The sequence below is a fragment of the Oncorhynchus keta genome, chromosome 19 (genome assembly GCF_023373465.1).
Source record: "Oncorhynchus keta strain PuntledgeMale-10-30-2019 chromosome 19, Oket_V2, whole genome shotgun sequence".
NCBI lineage: Eukaryota > Metazoa > Chordata > Actinopteri > Salmoniformes > Salmonidae > Oncorhynchus > Oncorhynchus keta.
In genome coordinates, this window is record NC_068439.1 from 79,610,757 (window position 1) to 79,629,999 (window position 19,243).

Consider the following 19,243-nt stretch of genomic DNA (forward strand, 5'->3'; position numbering starts at 1 on the left):
CTAGCGTGAATACATCAGACAGGAGAGCAAAGCAACAATCAACTGAAAAAGTCTCTGACATGAGCTTTGTGTGAGTTGTGAGTTGTGAGTTTGAAATGAGCAATCACTCTGAATTGATGAGAAGGTAGAGGCCTTTTTTTGATTGTGAATTAAATACCTCTGAGGATTTGTGACCTATCTGACCAGTGTCTGTGTCCTTACTGTTCACGACTGGACAGAGTAGATATGGTGGGATACAACACTTGTCTACTACTGTTTAGTGATTTCATTTCAAATTGGTTTATTGGAATCAAAGTAAAATAGGTTAAACATTACTAGACTGAAGTCATCATTGGCTATATTACACTGTGTAACATTAGAGGAATATATTTACAGTTTTAAAGTTTGGGTATCTCTCGTCATGAAGGACGCAGCATGGCCTTGCTACAGTGCAATCTGTAGAGCAGTCTGTAGAGCAGTCTGTAGAGCAGTCTGTAGAGCAGTCTGTAGAGCAGTCTGTAGAGCAGTCTGTAGAGCAGTCTGTAGAGCAGTCTGTAGAGCAGTCTGTAGAGCAGTCTGTAGAGCAGTCTGTAGAGCAGTCTGTAGAGCAGTCTGTAGAGCAGTCTGTAGAGCAGTCTGAAGAGCAGTCTGTAGAGCAGTCTGAAGAGCAGTCTGAAGAGCAGTCTGTAGAGCAGTCTGTAGAGCAGTCTGAAGAGCAGTCTGTAGAGCAGTCTGTAGAGCAGTCTGTAGTGCAGTCTGTAGAGCAGTCTGAAGAGCAGTCTGTAGTGCAGTCTGTAGAGCAGTCTGTAGAGCAGTCTGTAGTGCAGTCTGTAGAGCAGTCTGTAGTGCAGTCTGTAGTGCAGTCTGTATAGCAGTCTGAAGAGCAGTCTGTAGAGCAGTCTGTAGAGCAGTCTACTCACCGGAGCGGCCGCAGTCAGAGCAGGACACCAGCTCCTCAGCCTGGCCAGTCTTCCTGTTAGAGTCAGAGTCTCCCAGACAGAAGTCACAGTAGTCGTTAGGGATGATGGAGCCATCTGCCGCCCTCTGAGCTGTATAGAAACACAAAATATAGATTACTATACAGCATATATCTCCTCGTTAGGAACGATGGAACCATCTACTGCCCTCTGAGCTGTATAGAAACACAAAATATAGATTACTATACAGCATATATCTCCTCGTTAGGAACGATGGAACCATCTACTGCCCTCTGAGCTGTATAGAAACACAAAATATAGATTACTATACAGTATCCGCCCTCTGAGCTGTATAGAAGTAGGATATATATAGATATGGATATAGATATACACACAGTGAGTGTACAAAACATTAGGAACATATATAGTGTATGGATATGGATTCATGTAGTAACCAAAAAAGTGTAAAACAAATCCAATTATATTTGATATTCTTCAAAAAGTAGCCCCCCCTATGCCTTGATGACAGCTTTGTGGAATAAGTCAAAGGGGTATGCATACTCTGTGAAGGCCACTGTACGCAGTATGAGGAGTAACTAGACATGTGTCTATCTGTACAGGGCTTTCTGAGATGTAGGGGGGGGCCCAGACAGATGGGTATTCCAGGCAGCATTCCATATGATATCCTATTGCTGATGTATTGTTGTCTCTGCCATCTTGCCCTTTCTGCTGTTCTCTGAGCACAGTAATGTTTGTACCATGTCGTTGTCATGTTGTTCTGCTACCGTGTTGTGTTGCTACCATGTCGTTGTCATGTTGTGCTGCTACCGTGTTGTGTTGCTACCATGTCGTTGTCATGTTGTGTTGCTACAGTGTTGTGTTGCTACCATGTCGTTGTCATGTTGTGTTGCTACCATGTCGTTGTCATGTTGTGCTGCTACCGTGTTGTGTTGCTACCATGTTGTGTTGCTACCGTGTTGTGTTGCTACCATGTCGTTGTCATGTTGTGCTGCTACCATGTCGTTGTCATGTTGTGTTGCTACCATGTCGTTGTCATGTTGTGCTGCTACCATGTTGTTGTCATGTTGTGCTGCTACAGTGTTGTGTTGCTACCATGTCGTTGTCATGTTGTGCTGCTACCGTGTTGTGTTGCTACCATGTCGTTGTCATGTTGTGCTGCTACCGTGTTGTGTTGCTACCATGTCGTTGTCATGTTGTGCTGCTACCGTGTTGTGTTGCTACCATGTCGTTGTCATGTTGTGCTGCTACAGTGTTGTGTTGCTACCATGTCATGGTCATGTTGTGCTGCTACAGTGTTGTGTTATCGTGTTGTGTTGCTACCATGTCGTTGTCATGTTGTGCTGCTACAGTGTTGTGTTGCTACCATGTCGTTGTCATGTTGCTACTGTGTTGTATTGCTACCATGTTGTGTTGCTACTGTGTCGTTGTCATGTTGTGTTGCTACCATGTCGTTGTCATGTTGTGTTGCTACCATGTCGTTGTCATGTTGTATTGCTATCGTGTTGTGTTGCTACCATGTTGTGCTGCTATCGTGTTGTGTTGCTATCGTGTTGTGTTGCTACCATGTTGTTGTCATGTTGTGCTGCTACCATGTTGTGCTGCTATCGTGTTGTGTTGCTACCATGTTGTGCTGCTATCGTGTTGTGTTGCTATCGTGTTGTGTTGCTACCATGTTGTTGTCATGTTGTGCTGCTACCATGTTGTGCTGCTATCGTGTTGTGTTGCTACCATGTTGTTGTCATGTTGTGTTGCTACCATGTTGTGCTGCTACCATGTTGTGCTGCTACCATGTCGTTGTCATGTTGTGCTGCTACCATGTCGTTGTCATGTTGTGCTGCTACCATGTCGTTGTCATGTTGTGTTGCTACCATGTCGTTGTCATGTTGTATTGCTATCGTGTTGTGTTGCTACAGTGTTGTGTTGCTACCATGTCGTTGTCATGTTGTGTTGCTACCATGTTGTGCTGCTATCGTGTTGTGTTGCTACCATGTCGTTGTCATGTTGTGTTGCTACCATGTCGTTGTCATGTTGTGTTGCTACCATGTTGTGCTGCTATCGTGTTGTGTTGCTACCATGTCGTTGTCATGTTGTGTTGCTACCATGTTGTGCTGCTATCGTGTTGTGTTGCTACCATGTCGTTGTCATGTTGTGTTGCTACCATGTCGTTGTCATGTTGTGTTGCTACCATGTCGTTGTCATGTTGTGTTGCTACCATGTCGTTGTCATGTTGTATTGCTATCGTGTTGTGTTGCTACCATGTTGTGCTGCTATCGTGTTGTGTTGCTATCGTGTTGTGTTGCTACCATGTTGTTGTCATGTTGTGCTGCTACCATGTTGTGCTGCTATCGTGTTGTGTTGCTACCATGTTGTGCTGCTATCGTGTTGTGTTGCTATCGTGTTGTGTTGCTACCATGTTGTTGTCATGTTGTGCTGCTACCATGTTGTGTTGCTACCATGTTGTTGTCATGTTGTGTTGCTACCATGTTGTGCTGCTACCATGTTGTGCTGCTACCATGTTGTGCTGCTATCGTGTTGTGTTGCTACCATGTTGTTGTCATGTTGTGCTGCTACCATGTCATGGTCATGTTGTGCTGCTACAGTGTTGTGTTGCTACCATGTTGTGCTGCTATCGTGTTGTGTTGCTACCATGTCGTTGTCATGTTGTGTTGCTACCATGTCGTTGTCATGTTGTGCTGCTACCATGTCGTTGTCATGTTGTTCTGCTACCGTGTTGTGTTGCTACCATGTCGTTGTCGTGTTGTGTTGCTACCATGTCGTTGTCATGTTGTGCTGCTACCGTGTTGATGTGGGTTTTGTCCTACATTATTATTTCATCTATTTTTAAATGTTTAATCCATGTCAGAGATAATACACTCCATTCAACAGTGGTATGTCAGAGATAATACACTCCATTCAACAGTGGTATGTCAGAGATAATACACTCCATTCAACAGTGGTATGTCAGAGATAATACACTCCATTCAACAGTGGTATGTCAGAGATAATACACTCCATTCAACAGTGGTATGTCAGAGATAATACACTCCATTCAACAGTGGTATGTCAGAGATAATACACTCCATTCAACAGTGGTATGTCAGAGATAATAAACTCCATTCAACAGTGGTATGTCAGAGATAATAAACTCCATTCAACAGTGGTATGTCAGAGATAATACACTCCATTCAACAGTGGTATGTCAGAGATAATACACTCCATTCAACAGTGGTATGTCAGAGATAATACACTCCATTCAACAGTGGTATGTCAGAGATAATACACTCCATTCAACAGTGGTATGTCAGAGATAATACACTCCATTCAACAGTGGTATGTCAGAGATAATACACTCCATTCAACAGTGGTATGTCAGAGATAATACACTCCATTCAACAGTGGTATGTCAGAGATAATACACTCCATTCGACAGTGGTATGTCAGAGATAATACACTCCATTCGACAGTGGTATGTCAGAGATAATACACTCCATTCAACAGTGGTATGTCAGAGATAATACACTCCATTCAACAGTGGTATGTCAGAGATAATACACTCCATTCGACAGCGGTATGTCAGAGATAATACACTCCATTCGACAGTGGTATGTCAGAGATAATACACTCCATTCAACAGTGGTATGTCAGAGATAATAAACTCCATTCAACAGTGGTATGTCAGAGATAATACACTCCATTCCGAGAGTGGTATGCTATGTCAGAGATAATACACTCCATTCGACAGTGGTATGTCAGAGATAATACACTCCATTCCGACAGTGGTATGCTATGTCAGAGATAATACACTCCATTCCGACAGTGCTATGTCAGAGATAATACACTCCATTCCGACAGTGGTATGTCAGAGATAATGCACTCCATTCGATAGTGGTATGTCAGAGATAATACACTCCATTCCGACAGTGGTATGCTATGTCAGAGATAATGCACTCCATTCGATAGTGGTATGTCAGAGATAATACACTCCATTCAATAGTGGTATGTCAGAGATAATACACTCCATTCGATAGTGGTATGTCAGAGATAATACACTCCATTCAACAGTGGTATGTCAGAGATAATACACTCCATTCAACAGTGGTATGTCAGAGGTAATACACTCCATTCCGACAGTGGTATGTCAGAGGTAATACACTCCATTCGACAGTGGTATGTCAGAGGTAATACACTCCATTCGACAGTGGTATGCTATGTCAGAGATAATACACTCCATTCCGACAGTGGTATGTCAGAGGTAATACACTCCATTCGACAGTGGTATGCTATGTCAGAGGTAATACACTCCATTCCGACAGTGGTATGTCAGAGGTAATACACTCCATTCGACAGTGGTATGCTATGTCAGAGGTAATATACTCCATTCAACAGTGGTATGTCAGAGGTACTCGGGTGTCATTCCATCATCAAGTTATAACCCTGTACTACTACTAAGCATTTAGTTTAAACCCTGGTCGTCTCTTACGTTTGTGGTTGTCTGGGTCTGGGTCTGGTCGGTGTGGTGGCGGGGTCGGTGGCATCTCTTCCTCCCTCTCCTCCTCCCCTTCCTCCTCAGCCAGGTGTGTGTGGGCGTAGTGGTAACTCAGGCCTGGGCGGTTCTTGTAGCGTTTGCCACAGACTGTAGAACACAGAAGCATTAGAATCCATTAGAACCACAGAACATGAGGAAATGGTTTTGAAACGGAGGGAAACACTATGGTCGTAACTGAAATCAAATTTTAATTTAAGCGCTTTGCTACTTGCGTGCACTACTGAAGACGACCCAGCATTCAAGACAAAAGGACCAACCGTTAACAAGGTTCTCAATGTCTTATTGGGGAAGGCTTTATCTTAAGAGGATTGACACTTCTATATATCTAACTAACTACAATACCAGGGAACTCATTTACCAGAACATTCCTACTAGGAGAGTAGCCTGGGATCCGTAAAACTAACAACGTCTTTATGAAAGGACTCCCTTGAAAGACACAGCACTGTAATACTCGAGAAAGACAATATGTGGGGAAATGGAGACCACTCTGAGAACACTGTTGAGAATGTTGTTGTCTAGGTTGTCTGGTAACATCACATTGACAGTGGGTTAGGTTGTCTGTAATACCCAGAAACCATAGTGACAGCAGGTTAGGTTGTCTGTAATACCCAGAAACCATAGTGACAGCAGGTTAGGTTGTCTGTAATACCGAGAAACCATAGTGACAGCGGGTTAGGTTGTCTGTAATACCCAGAAACCCCAGTGACAGCAGGTTAGGTTGTCTGTATTACCCAGAAACCCCAGTGACAGCAGGTTAGGTTGTCTGTATTACCCAGAAACCATAGTGACAGCGGGTTAGGTTGTCTGTATTACCCAGAAACCCCAGTGACAGTGGGTTAGGTTGTCTGTAATACCCAGAAACCATAGTGACAGCGGGTTAGGTTATCTGTAATACCCAGAAACCCCAGTGACAGCAGGTTAGGTTGTCTGTATTACCCAGAAACCCCAGTGACAGCAGGTTAGGTTGTCTGTATTACCCAGAAACCATAGTGACAGCGGGTTAGGTTGTCTGTATTACCCAGAAACCCCAGTGACAGTGGGTTAGGTTGTCTGTAATAGCCAGAAACCATAGTGACAGCAGGTTAGGTTGTCTGGTAACATCACAGTGACAGCGGGTTAGATTGTCTGTGATACCCAGAAACCATAGTGACAGCAGGTTAGGTTGTCTGTATTACCCAGAAACCATAGTGACAGCAGGTTAGGTTGTCTGTATTACCCAGAAGCCATAGTGACAGCAGGTTAGGTTGTCTGTGATACCCAGAAACCATAGTGACAGCATGTTAGGTTGTCTGTAATACCCAGAAACCCCAGTGACAGCGGGTTAGGTTGTCTGTAATACCCAGAAACCCCAGTGACAGCAGGTTAGGTTGTCTGTAATACCCAGAAACCATAGTGACAGCAAGTTAGGTTGTCTGTAATACCCAGAAACCATAGTGATAGCAGGTTAGGTTGTCTGTAATACCCAGAAACCATAGTGACAGCAGGTTAGGTTGTCTGTAATACCCAGAAACCATAGTGATAGCAGGTTAGGTTGTCTGTGATACCCAGAAACCATAGTGACAGCAGGTTAGGTTGTCTGTAATACCCAGAAACCCCAGTGACAGCGGGTTAGGTTGTCTGTAATACCCAGAAACCATAGTGACAGCAGGTTAGGTTGTCTGTAATACCCAGAAACCATAGTGACAGCCCCAGAAACCATAGTGACAGCAGGTTAGGTTGTCTTTAATACAGAGAAACCATAGTGACAGCGGGTTAGGTTGTCTGTAATACCCAGAAACCCCAGTGACAGCAGGTTAGGTTGTCTGTAATACCCAGAAACCCCAGTGACAGCGGGTTAGATTGTCTGTGATACCCAGAAACCATAGTGACAGCAGGTTAGGTTGTCTGTAATACCCAGAAACCCCAGTGACAGCGGGTTAGATTGTCTGTGATACCCAGAAACCATAGTGACAGCAGGTTAGGTTGTCTGTAATACCCAGAAACCATAGTGATAGCAGGTTAGGTTGTCTGTATTATCCAGAAACCCCAGTGACAGCAGGTTAGGTTGTCTGGTAACATCACAGTGACAGCAGGTTAGATTGTCTGTGATACCCAGAAACCATAGTGACAGCAGGTTAGGTTGTCTGTATTACCCAGAAACCATAGTGACAGCAGGTTAGGTTGTCTGTGATACCCAGAAACCATAGTGACAGCAGGTTAGGTTGTCTGTAATACCCAGAAACCCCAGTGACAGCGGGTTAGGTTGTCTGTAATACCCAGAAACCCCAGTGACAGCAGGTTAGGTTGTCTGTAATACCCAGAAACCCCAGTGACAGCAGGTTAGGTTGTCTGTATTACCCAGAAACCCCAGTGACAGCAGGTTAGGTTGTCTGTATTACCCAGAAACCCCAGTGACAGCAGGTTAGGTTGTCTGTATTACCCAGAAACCCCAGTGACAGCGGGTTAGGTTGTCTTTATGACCCAGAAACCCCAGTGACAGCGGGTTAGGTTGTCTGTATTACCCAGAAACCCCAGTGACAGCAGGTTAGGTTGTCTGTATTACCCAGAAACCCCAGTGACAGCGGGTTAGGTTGTCTGTATTACCCAGAAACCCCAGTGACAGCGGGTTAGGTTGTCTGTATTACCCAGAAACCCCAGTGACAGCATACCCAGAAACCCCAGTGACAGACCCAGTGACAGCAGGTTATGTATTACCCAGAAACCCCAGTGACAGCGGGTTAGGTTGTTGTCAGTGACAGCGGGTTAGGTTGTCTTTATGACCCAGAAACCCCAGTGACAGCGGGTTAGGTTGTCTGTATTACCCAGAAACCCCAGTGACAGCAGGTTAGGTTGTCTGTATTACCCAGAAACCCCAGTGACAGCGGGTTAGGTTGTCTGTATTACCCAGAAACCCCAGTGACAGCAGGTTAGGTTGTCTGTAATACCCAGAAACCATAGTGACAGCAGGTTAGGTTGTCTGTAATACCCAGAAACCCCAGTGACAGCGGGTTAGGTTGTCTGTATTACCCAGAAACCCCAGTGACAGCGGGTTAGGTTGTCTGTATTACCCAGAAACCCCAGTGACAGCGGGTTAGGTTGTCTGTAATACCCAGAAACCCCAGTGACAGCGGGTTAGGTTGTCTGTAATACCCAGAAACCCCAGTGACAGCGGGTTAGGTTGTCTGTAATACCCAGAAACCCCAGTGACAGCGGGTTAGGTTGTCTGTATTACCCAGAAACCCCAGTGACAGCGGGTTAGGTTGTCTGTAATACCCAGAAACCCCAGTGACAGCAGGTTAGGTTGTCTGTAATACCCAGAAACCCCAGTGACAGCGGGTTAGGTTGTCTGTAATACCCAGAAACCATAGTGACAGCGGGTTAGGTTGTCTGTATTACCCAGAAACCCCTGTGACAGCAGGTTAGGTTGTCTGCGACAGCATCGTTACAGCACTACAGAAACATTAGCTCAGCTGATGCTCAAAGATCATTCTTCCCCAGCAACTTGATAACAAACCAGCAGATACCGTAAAGTTATGTTAGCGCCATGCAAGCTTGCTTTGGTCTAAGAATTGAATAATCATATGCTTATGCAATTAGTAAGCATAATAGCGATAGATTGCTTAGATTGGTTTTGCTGGTAGCCAGATGCATTTCTACTTTAGCCTTGGCTATTGTTAGCCAAAGCAGAAACAGAAAGACAACCAAGGGCCCCATTCAGGAGGGTGCAACATAGACACATCTTGTATCTTACATCCTTCTGTATTCTACATTTTAAATATAAGCATATCTGTTGATACCCCTGGATGTGGTGTAAACTTTGAACCCGTCTGAACGTGACCCATGCTAGCTCAAATCAAACAAACCCCAGTTGTCCCTGATCTTGTCGTTAAGAGAGAAGCCACACGGAGAAAAGAGGACACACGCATATCCAGATACCTGAGTCGGCAGTTTTTGACTTATGCTTTTGTTTGTTTCTGTCTGGAAAGGAAGGAACAGAGGACACGAAAAGAAAAATAACAAAGAAAGAAAGAAAAATAACAAAAATAAGAGTTTCATTCAAAGAGGCTATAATATCTCACGACATGAGTACCAGGTCCTCCCATGTTTTCATTTAGGTAGAAGTAGCATGCTATGCTAACGTCCGACATGCTAGAGAGGGAACAGAGGCTCCTCTCACCCCAAGGAAAGTCAAATAAGGTTATTGATCGGAAGCTACACTATATATATATACAAAAGTATGTGGACACCACTTCAAATTAGTGGATTTCAGCTATTTCAGCCACACCCGTTGCTGACAGGTGTATAAAATCGAGCACACAGCCATGCAATCTCCATAGACAAACATTGGCCCTTCCTGAAGAGCTCAGCTACTTTCAACGTGGCAGGATGGCACCTTTCCAAACATGTCAGTTTGTCAAATCTCTGCCTTGCTGGAGCTGCCCCGGTCAACTGTAAGTGGTGTCACTGTGAAGTGGAAATGTCTAGGAGCAACAATGGCTCAGCCGCAAAGTGGTAGGTCACACAAGCTCACAGAACGGGACCACCGAGTGCTGAAGCGCATAGCGTGTAAATATGGTCTGTCCTCGGTTGCAACCCTCACTACCGAGTTCCAAACTGCCACTGGAAGCAACATCAGCACAATAACTGTTCGTCGGGAGCTTCATCAAATGGGTTTCCGTGGCCGAGCAGCCGCACACAAGCCTCAGATCGCCACGTGTCGGCTGGAGTGGTGAAAAGCTTGTCGTCATTGGAGTAGTGGAAACACGTTCTCTGGAATGATGAATCACGCTTCAAGATCAGGCAGTCCAACGGAAATCTTAACGTGACAGCACACCATGAAATTCTAGAAGATTCTGTGCTTCCAACTTTGTGGAAACAGTTTGGGGAAGGCCCTTTCCTTGTTTCAGCAAGACGATGCAACCGTGCACAAAGCGAAGTCCATACCAAAATGGTTTGTTGAGATCGGTGTGGAAGAACTTGACTGGCCTGCACAGTCACTTTTGGGATCAATTGGATCGCTGCCTAATCGAGCCAGGCCTAATCGAGCCCGGCCTAATCGAGCCAGGCCTAATCGAGCCAGGCCTAATCGAGCCAGGCCTAATCGAGCCAGGCCAACATCGGTGCCCGACCTCACTAATGCTCTTGTGGCTGAATGGAAGCAAGTCCCCACAGAAATGTTCCAACATCTAGTGGAAAGCCTTCCCAGAAGAGTGGAGGCTGTTATAGCAGCAATGTTCCAACATCTAGTGGAAAGCCTTCCCAGAAGAGTGGAGGCTGGTATAGCAGCAATGTTCCAACATCTAGTGGAAAGCCTCCCAGAAGACTGGGGGCTGTTGTGGCAGCAAAGAGGAGGACCAACTCCATATTAATGTCTGTCATGTATGGAATGTGATGTTAGACGAGCAGGTGTCCACATACTTTTGCTCATGTAGTGTATATTAGGCTGCTAACCATGTCCAGATACCGACAGACCTTGATAATAGTAAGATAATAGAGAACAGTGAGACTCAATAACAGGTCATTTCCTGTTAGAAGTAGGATTCAGAAAAGTTAAGAGTCAATCCGTAGCACAGAATATCTGTGCTGTAAGCTTTCCGATTGAGCCGACGTCGTTTGCGACCGCGGGAACATTAATCACGCCGTTAAGCAGATCTTCAGCACCAAGGATTGAATTGAGTTCAAAAAAAGTTTGAACTCTAAATTTGGCTCATAATCTGGAACCAGCTACTCTGGTCTCAGCCTGTCATCAATCTAACCCTGTTACCCGAAAAGACGCCATTCACAATCTTACAGGAGATGTCTGTTGTTGTTGTATTTTGTCTTACTGTCACAGACGTAAGGTTTATCCACATCATCGTTGGTAGCAGCTTCTGTCCTCCTGCGACTGGACCCTCTGCCCTGTGGAGAAAAATACATGATGTCACACCACACTAGACCTCTTTTGCTCTCTCTCTCTCTTTGCCAAAGCAAGTTAAATAGATAATGAACACAAGTTAAATGAACAGAGAATATTACACTCACGAAAGTTCCAAAAAGAATAAAAGACATTTCAAATAAATATGGATAAATATAAAATAAATAAGCATATAAATATGGGTTGTATTTACAATGGTGTTTGTTCTTCACTGGTTGCCCTTTTCTTGTGGCAACAGATCATACATCTTGCTGCTGTGATGTCACACTGTGGTATTTCACCCAGTAGATATGGGAGTTGATCTACATTTGTTTTGTTTTTCGAATTCTTTGTGGGTCTGTGTAATCTGAGGAAAATATGTCTCTCTAATATGGTCATACATTTGGCAGGAGGTTAGGAAGTGCAGCTCAGTTTCCACCTCATTTTGTGGGCAGTGAGCACATAGCCTGTCTTCTCTTGAGAGCCATGTCTGCCTACGGCGGCCTTTCTCAATAGCAAGGCTATGCTCACTGAGTCTGTACATAGTCAAAGCTTTCCTTAATTTTGGGTCAGTCACAGTGGTCAGGTATTCTGCCGCTGTGTACTCTCTGTGTAGGGCCAAATAGCATTCTAGTTTGCTCTGTTTTTTTGTTAATTCTTTCCAATGTGTTAAGTAATTATCTTTTTGTTTTCTCATGATTTGGTTGGGTCTAATTGTGCTGTTGTCCTGGGGCTCTGTAGGGTGTGTTTGTGTTTGTGAACAGAGCCCCAGGACCAGCTTGCTTAGGGGACTCTTCTCCAGGTTCATCTCTCTGTAGGTGATGGCTTTGTTATGGAAGGTTTGGGAATCGCTTCCTTTTAGGTGGTTGTAGAATTGAACGTCTCGTCTGGATGTTGATAATTAGTTGGGATCGGCCTAATTCTGCCCCCCTCCTCCTCCTCTCTCTCCCTCCCCCTCCTCTCCCTCTCCCTCCTCTCCCTCTCCCTCCCCCTCCTCTCCCTCCCCCTCCTCTCCCTCCTCCTCCTCCTCTCTCTCCCTCCCCTCCTCTCCCTCTCCCTCCTCCTCCTCTCTCTCCCTCCCCCTCCCCCTCCTCTCTCTCCCTCCCCTCCCCTCCCTCCCTCCCTCCTCTCCCCCCTCCTCCCCCCCTCTCTCTCCCTCCCCCTCCTCTCCCTCCTCTCCCCCCCCTCTCCCTCCCCCTCTCCCTCCACTCTCTCTCTCTCTCCCTCCCCCTCTCCCTCACCCTCCCCACTCTCTCACCCTCCCCCTCTCTCTCTCCCTCCCATTCCTCTCTCTCTCCCTCACCCTTCCTTTCCTCTGCTTCCTCTTCGGAGTGTCCACTTCAAAGTCCTCGTCGTCATGGAAACCGTCCCCATTCTCGTCTGCTTCCAGGACCCTCTACAGACGAGTAAACACAGGAGGGAGGTAAAAAAAAGGGGAGGAGGTGAGAGGAGGAGGAGGAGTGACAGAGGAAAGAAAGTGGATATTTGACACAATTTACAAATCAGGAATTCTCTTTGTTTCCATCGTGACAGTTTAAAAGTGTGATCTTGTATGTAAAGAAATGTAAAGTTATTGTATTTGGCTGCATGCTATGCGCCAATAAGGCCCATCTACTGTTGCCCCTTTGTGTGTGTGTGTCCCTTCTCTCTTGCCGTACCTGTATCTCTAGAAGGGTCTCGTCCTCCTTGATGATGTCTTTCTTCTTCTCCAGTAGTCCCTCCCCTCTGAGCAGGGTCTCCAGAGCTGTGGCCTCTCCTGGGGAGGGCTCCTTCTTAGGGGCCAGCTCTGCCTCTGGGGGGGGGGGGATTGACTATTGTATAAACCAAGCACACATCTTCCAGACGACCAGTTCACACCAGTGATAAAAACAATGCCTTGTGTTTTGGTTATGTTAGCGGTTAGCCAGCCCTGCACTGACACCTCTGAGCTCTCTCTCTGTGTGTGTGTGTGTGTGTGTGTGTGTGTGTGTGTGTGTGTGTGTGTGTGTGTGTGTGTGTGTGTGTGTGTGTGTGTGTGTGTGTGTGTGTGTGTGTGTGTGTGTGTGTGTGTGTGTGTGTGTGTGTGTGTGTGTGTGTGTGTGTGTGTGTGTGTGTGTGTGTGTGAGAGAGAGAGAGAGAGAGAGAGAGATCATAGAGCACCAATGGCCAGTATCCTTCCCAATGCTTTTTCTTATTGGCCTAAACCAAGGGGGGGTTGTGTCAGAGTCAGAAGAAATACAACTTTAAATACGCCAGGTTCAGGGGATAAAGGAGGGATGAGGGGAGAGGAGAAGACGTTCAGGGGATAAAGGAGGGATGAGGGGAATAAGAGAAGAGGTTCAGGGAATAAAGGAGGGATGAGGGGAGAGGAGAAGAGGTTCAGGGGATAAAGGAGGGATGAGGGGAATAAGAGAAGAGGTTCAGGGGATAAAGGAGGGATGAGGGGAGAGGAGAAGAGGTTCAGGGGATAAAGGAGGGATGAGGGGAGAGGAGAAGAGGTTCAGGGGATAAAGGAGGGATGAGGGGAGAGGAGAAGAGGTTCAGGGGATAAAGGAGGGATGAGGGGAATAAGAGAAGAGGTTCAGGGGATAAAGGAGGGATGAGGGGAGAGGAGAAGAGGTTCAGGGGATAAAGGAGGGATGAGGGGAGAGGAGAAGAGGTTCAGGGGATAAAGGAGGGATGAGGGGAATAAGAGAAGAGGTTCAGGGGATAAAGGAGGGATGAGGGGAGAGGAGAAGAGGTTCAGGGGATAAAGGAGGGATGAGGTTCAGGGGGGAGGGAGAAGAAGAGGTTCAGGGGATAAAGGAGGGATGAGGGGAGAGGAGAAGAGGTTCAGGGGATAAAGGAGGGATGAGGGGAATAAGAGAAGAGGTTCAGGGGATAAAGGAGGGATGAGGGGAATACGAGAAGAGGTTCAGGGGATAAAGGAGGGATGAGGGGAGAGGAGAAGAGGTTCAGGGGATAAAGGAGGGATGAGGGGAATAAGAGAAGAGGTTCAGGGGATAAAGGAGGGATGAGGGGAATAAGAGAAGAGGTTCAGGGGATAAAGGAGGGATGAGGGGAATAAGAGAAGAGGTTCAGGGGATAAAGGAGGGATGAGGGGAATAAGAAAAGAGGTTCAGGGGATAAAGGAGGGATGAGGGGACTAAGAGAAGAGGTTCAGGGGATAAAGGAGGGATGAGGGGAATAAGAAAAGAGGTTCAGGGGATAAAGGAGGGATGAGGGGAATAAGAGAAGAGGTTCAGGGGATAAAGGAGGGATGAGGGGAATAAGAGAAGAGGTTCAGGGGATAAAGGAGGGATGAGGGGAATAAGAAAAGAGGTTCAGGGGATAAAGGAGGGATGAGGGGACTAAGAGAAGAGGTTCAGGGGATAAAGGAGGGATGAGGGGAATAAGAGAAGAGGTTCAGGGGATAAAGGAGGGATGAGGGGAATAAGAGAAGAGGTTCAGGGGATAAAGGAGGGATGAGGGGAGAGGAGAAGAAGAGAAGAGGTGTGGCTGTTTTCTTTACTCTGTTTATTTTTTTTATCACCGCCACCAGAGATCAAGGTCTCAGACCTCCTCCCCCTCTTCTTCTTACCTCCCTATTCTTCTTCTAACCTCCTCCTCTTCTAACCTCCCTCCTCCCTTCTTCTAACCTCCTCCTCATCTATCCTCCCTCCTCCTCTATCCTCCCTCCTCCTCTTCTAACCTCCTCCTCTTCTAACCTCCTCTTCTTCTTCTAACCTCCCTCCTCCTCCTCTTCTTCTAACCTCCCTCCTCCTCCTCTTCTTCTAACCTCCCTCCTCCTCTTCTTTTAACCTCCTCCTCTTCCAACCTCCGTCCTCTCCCTCCTCCCCCTCTTCTTCCAACCTCCTCCTCTGCTAACCTCCTCCCTCCTCCTCTCTTCTAACCTCCTCCTCCTCTTCTAACCTCCTCCTCCTCCTCTTCTTCGAACCTCCTCCCCCTCTTCTTCTAACGTCCTCCTCCTCTTCCTACAGTCAAATAAATATATTCTTTCCATCTCTATTCACTTGTCTATTTGCATGCAGTACCTCACTCACTATGTATCTCTCCCTCTCTCTCTCTTTCTCTTTCATTTCCGTGGAGATATACTGAGGAGTGAGAGGATAATCTCTGCTTCCTTCCTGTTGTATAGTTTCTAATAAAGAAGATAGAGGGATGAAGGGAGGATGCATCTGTTATTAATAGCAGAAGCAAGGTTAATCTTCCCTCTCTCTCCCTCACTCCATTTCTTCCCTCCTCCCCCTCTCTTTGTGTCTGCTGTAGCTAGGTTGACTTTGACGAGCCACATCCTCCCGCTTTGCCTCCGCCTTCCCCTAGCTCTCCCCTCCCTTCCTCCCTCCTTTCCCCTTCTCCCCCTCCCTCTGCTGTTGTCCCCTGAGAGTGGGGGAGGAGGGTAGCAGAGCAGAAAGCAATGAGGTAGCTAGCTACAGATTACTCATGCTGTGTATCCCTCCTTCAGCACCTTTATGGCTCTGTACTGTCACTCAACCCAATAGGACCAGGGCAGAAAGGAACTGGATGGTCTAAAGCCCCTCTCCTCTCCTCTCTGTTCTCCTCTCCTCTCTGTTCTCCTCTCCTCTCTGTTCTCTTCTCTTCTAATCTCCTCTCCTCTCTCTTCTCCTCTCCTCTGTTATCCTCTGTTCTCCTCTCCTCTCCTCTCCTCTCCTCTCCTCTCCTCTCCTCTCCTCTCCTCTCCTCTCCTCTGTTCTCCCTCTCCTCTCCTCTCCTCTCCTCTCCTCTCCTCTGTTCTCCTCTGTTCTCCTCCCCTCTTCTCCTCTCCTCTCCTCTGTTCTCCTCTGTTCACCTCTCCCCTGCCCTCCTCCCCTCCTCTCCTCTCCTCTCCTCTCCTCTCCTCTCCTCTCCTCTCCTCTGTTCTACCCTGCCCTCCTCCCCTCTCTTCTCCTCTCCTCTGTTCTCCTCTCCCCTGCCCCCTCCTCTCCTCTCCTCTCCTCTGTTCTCCTCTGTTCTCCTCTCCCCTGCCCTCCTCTCCTCTTCTCCTCTCCTCTCCTCTCCTCTCCTCTCCTCTCCTCTCCTCTCCTCTCCCTCCTCTCCTCTCCTCTCCTCTCCTCTCCTCTGTTCTACCCTGCCCTCTCCTCTCCTCTCCTCTGTTCTACCCTGCCCTCCTCCCCTCTCTTCTCTCTCTCCTCCTCTCCTCTCCTCTGTTCTCCTCCTCTCCTCTCCTTTCCTCTCTCCTCTCCTCTCCTCTCCTCTCCTCTCCTCTCCTCTCCTCTCCTCTCCTCTCCTCTCCCCTGCCCTCCTCTCCTCTCCTCTCCTCTCCTCTCCCCCCTCCCTTCTCCTCTCTTCTCCTCTGTTCTCCCCTGCCCTCTTCTCCCCCCCAGACAGGAACCACTGAATAAACACGGTGCGAATCCTAAAGCCCAAGAGAGGTACTGTTACATTCCTGTCTCTTGTTATTATGATTCATATCAGTAGTTCAGTCAGAGTACTGTTGTCAGAGTACTGTTGTCAGCTTACTGTTGTCATGGTACTGTTGTCAGCTTACTGTTGTCAGGGTACTGTTGTCAGTTTACTGTTTTGTACTGTTGTCAGGGTACTGTTGTCAGCTTACTGTTGTCATGGTACTGTTGTCAGAGTACTGTTGTCAGGGTACTGTTGTCAGCTTAGTGTTGTCAGCTTACTGTTGTCAGAGTACTGTTGTCAGAGTACTGTTGTCAGCGTACTGTTGTCAGCGTACTGTTGTCAGGGTACTGCTGCCAGCGTACTGTTGTCAGGGTACTGTTGCCAGGGTACTGTTGCCAGCGTACTGTTGCCAGGGTACTGTTGCCAGCGTACTGTTGCCAGCGTACTGTTGCCAGCGTATTGTTGCCAGCGTACTGTTGCCAGCGTACTGTTGTCAGGATAGGATACTGTTGCCAGGGTACTGTTGCCAGGGTACTGTTGTCAGCGTACTGTTGTCAGGGTACTGCTGCCAGCGTACTGTTGCCAGGGTACTGTTGCCAGCGTACTGTTGCCAGGGTACTGTTGCCAGCGTACTGTTGCCAGCGTACTGTTGTCAGCGTACTGTTGTCAGCGTACTGTTGTCAGGGTACTGTTGTCAGCGTACTGTTGTCAGCGTACTGTTGCCAGGGTACTGTTGTCAGGGTACTGTTGCCAGGGTACTGTAATGCTCCCACTGGGCACAGACTCCAATTCCACATGGAAACATCGTTAATTCAACTAGTGCGTGCCAAATAGCACCCTACTCCCTTTTTAGTACACTACTTTTGACCAGGGCCCATAGGGCTCAGTAGGGAATAGGGTGCCATGTAGGGAATAGGGTGCCATGTAGGGAATAGGGTGCCATGTAGGGAATAGGGTGCCATGTAGGGAATAGGGTGCCATGTAGGGAATAGGGTGTCAAACAAAAGGGAGGGTGGAGGTAGTGTTTCCATACCATTGGGGAGGGTGGAGGTAGTGTCTCCATACCATTGGGGAGGGTGGAGGTAGTGTTTCCATACCATTGGGGAGGGTGGAGGTAGTGTCTCCATAGCATTGGGGAGGGTGGAGGTAGTGTCTCCATACCATTGGGGAGGGTGGAGGTAGTGTTTCCATACCATTGGGGAGGGTGGAGGTAGTGTCTCCATAGCATTGGGGAGGGTGGAGGTAGTGTCTCCATACCATTGGGGAGGGTGGAGGTAGTGTTTCCATACCATTGGGGAGGGTGGAGGTAGTGTCTCCATACCATTGGGGAGGGTGGAGGTAGTGTCTCCATACCATTGGGGAGGGTGGAGGTAGTGTCTCCATACCATTGGGGAGGGTGGAGGTAGTGTCTCCATACCATTGGGGAGGGTGGAGGTAGTGTTTCCATACCATTGGGGAGGGTGGAGGTAGTGTCTCCATAGCATTGGGGAGGGTGGAGGTAGTGTCTCCATACCATTGGGGAGGGTGGAGGTAGTGTTTCCATACCATTGGGGAGGGTGGAGGTAGTGTCTCCATACCATTGGGGAGGGTGGAGGTAGTGTCTCCATACCATTGGGGAGGGTGGAGGTAGTGTCTCCATACCATTGGGGAGGGTGGAGGTAGTGTCTCCATACCATTGGGGAGGGTGGAGGTAGTGTTTCCATACCTACCATTGGGGAGGGTGGAGGTAGTGTCTCCATACCATTGGGGAGGGTGGAGGTAGTGTTTCCATACCATTGGGGAAGGTGGAGGTAGTGTCTCCATACCATTGGGGAGGGTGGAGGTAGTGTCTCCATACCATTGGGGAGGGTGGAGGTAGTGTCTCCATAGCATTGGGGAGGGTGGAGGTAGTGTTTCCATACGTCTGTCTGTCTGTCTGTCTGTCTGTCTGTCTGTCTGTCTGTCTGTCTGTCTGTCTGTCTGTCTGTCTGTGGTCACATGGTCAGACTATCCTTCATAACTATCTCTTATCCGGTTCCTCTACTAGCCTTCATAACTATCTCTTATCCGGTTCCCCTATTAGTCTTCATAACTATCTCTTATCCGGTTCCCCTACTAGTCTTCATAACTATCTCTTATCCGGTTCCCCTACTAGTCTTCATAACTATCTCTTATCCGGTTCCCCTACTAGTCTTCATAACTATCTCTTATCCGGTTCCCCTACTAGTCTTCATAACTATCTCTTATCCGGTTCCCCTACTAGTCTTCATAACTATCTCTTATCCGGTTCCCCTACTAGTCTTCATAACTATCTCTTATCCGGTTCCCCTACTAGTCTTCATAACTATCTCTTATCCGGTTCCTTCTATCTCTAGTCTTCATAACTATCTCTTATCCGGTTCCCCTACTAGTCTTCATAACTATCTCTTATCCGGTTCCCCTACTAGTCTTCATAACTATCTCTTATCCGGTTCCTCTACTAGTCTTCTTATCCGGTTCCCCTAACTATCTCTTATCCGGTTCCCCTACTAGTCTTCATAACTATCTCTTATCCGGTTCCCCTACTAGTCTTCATAACTATCT

At 47.3% G+C, this 19,243-nt stretch overlaps 1 protein-coding gene and 1 long non-coding RNA gene across 40 annotated transcripts in view; one reads left to right on the plus strand and one right to left on the minus strand.

The window, feature by feature from the left end:
• The window catches only part of LOC118375895 (zinc finger protein DPF3), a 56,443-nt gene that overhangs the window by 10,279 nt on the left and 26,921 nt on the right, over nucleotides 1-19,243 (minus strand). Inside the window, exons 4-9 of one of the 2 annotated variants that reach the window (XM_052471455.1) lie at nucleotides 12,994-13,127; nucleotides 12,639-12,731; nucleotides 11,268-11,340; nucleotides 9,379-9,420; nucleotides 5,398-5,550; nucleotides 900-1,028 (exon numbers count right to left, since the gene is read on the minus strand). In XM_052471455.1, coding sequence (XP_052327415.1) covers nucleotides 900-1,028; nucleotides 5,398-5,550; nucleotides 9,379-9,420; nucleotides 11,268-11,340; nucleotides 12,639-12,731; nucleotides 12,994-13,127 — 624 coding nt within the window. The remainder of the gene's footprint in view (nucleotides 1-899; nucleotides 1,029-5,397; nucleotides 5,551-9,378; nucleotides 9,421-11,267; nucleotides 11,341-12,638; nucleotides 12,732-12,993; nucleotides 13,128-19,243) is intronic. The other variant, XM_052471456.1, reaches the window with a different exon arrangement.
• Nucleotides 5,891-8,874, plus strand: LOC127909511 (uncharacterized). 38 transcript variants are annotated; one of them, XR_008071679.1, is made up of 7 exons: nucleotides 5,891-6,011; nucleotides 6,053-6,139; nucleotides 6,345-6,578; nucleotides 6,907-7,029; nucleotides 7,502-7,699; nucleotides 7,741-7,950; nucleotides 8,210-8,837. It is a non-coding gene; the product is annotated as an uncharacterized LOC127909511 (long non-coding RNA). The 38 variants fall into 38 exon arrangements; XR_008071674.1 differs by lacking the exon at nucleotides 6,345-6,578 and having other exon boundaries at nucleotides 5,983-6,344; nucleotides 6,789-7,029; nucleotides 8,210-8,537; nucleotides 8,661-8,696; nucleotides 8,738-8,874; XR_008071689.1 differs by lacking the exon at nucleotides 6,345-6,578 and having other exon boundaries at nucleotides 5,983-6,344; nucleotides 6,789-7,029; nucleotides 8,210-8,368; nucleotides 8,410-8,455; nucleotides 8,497-8,837.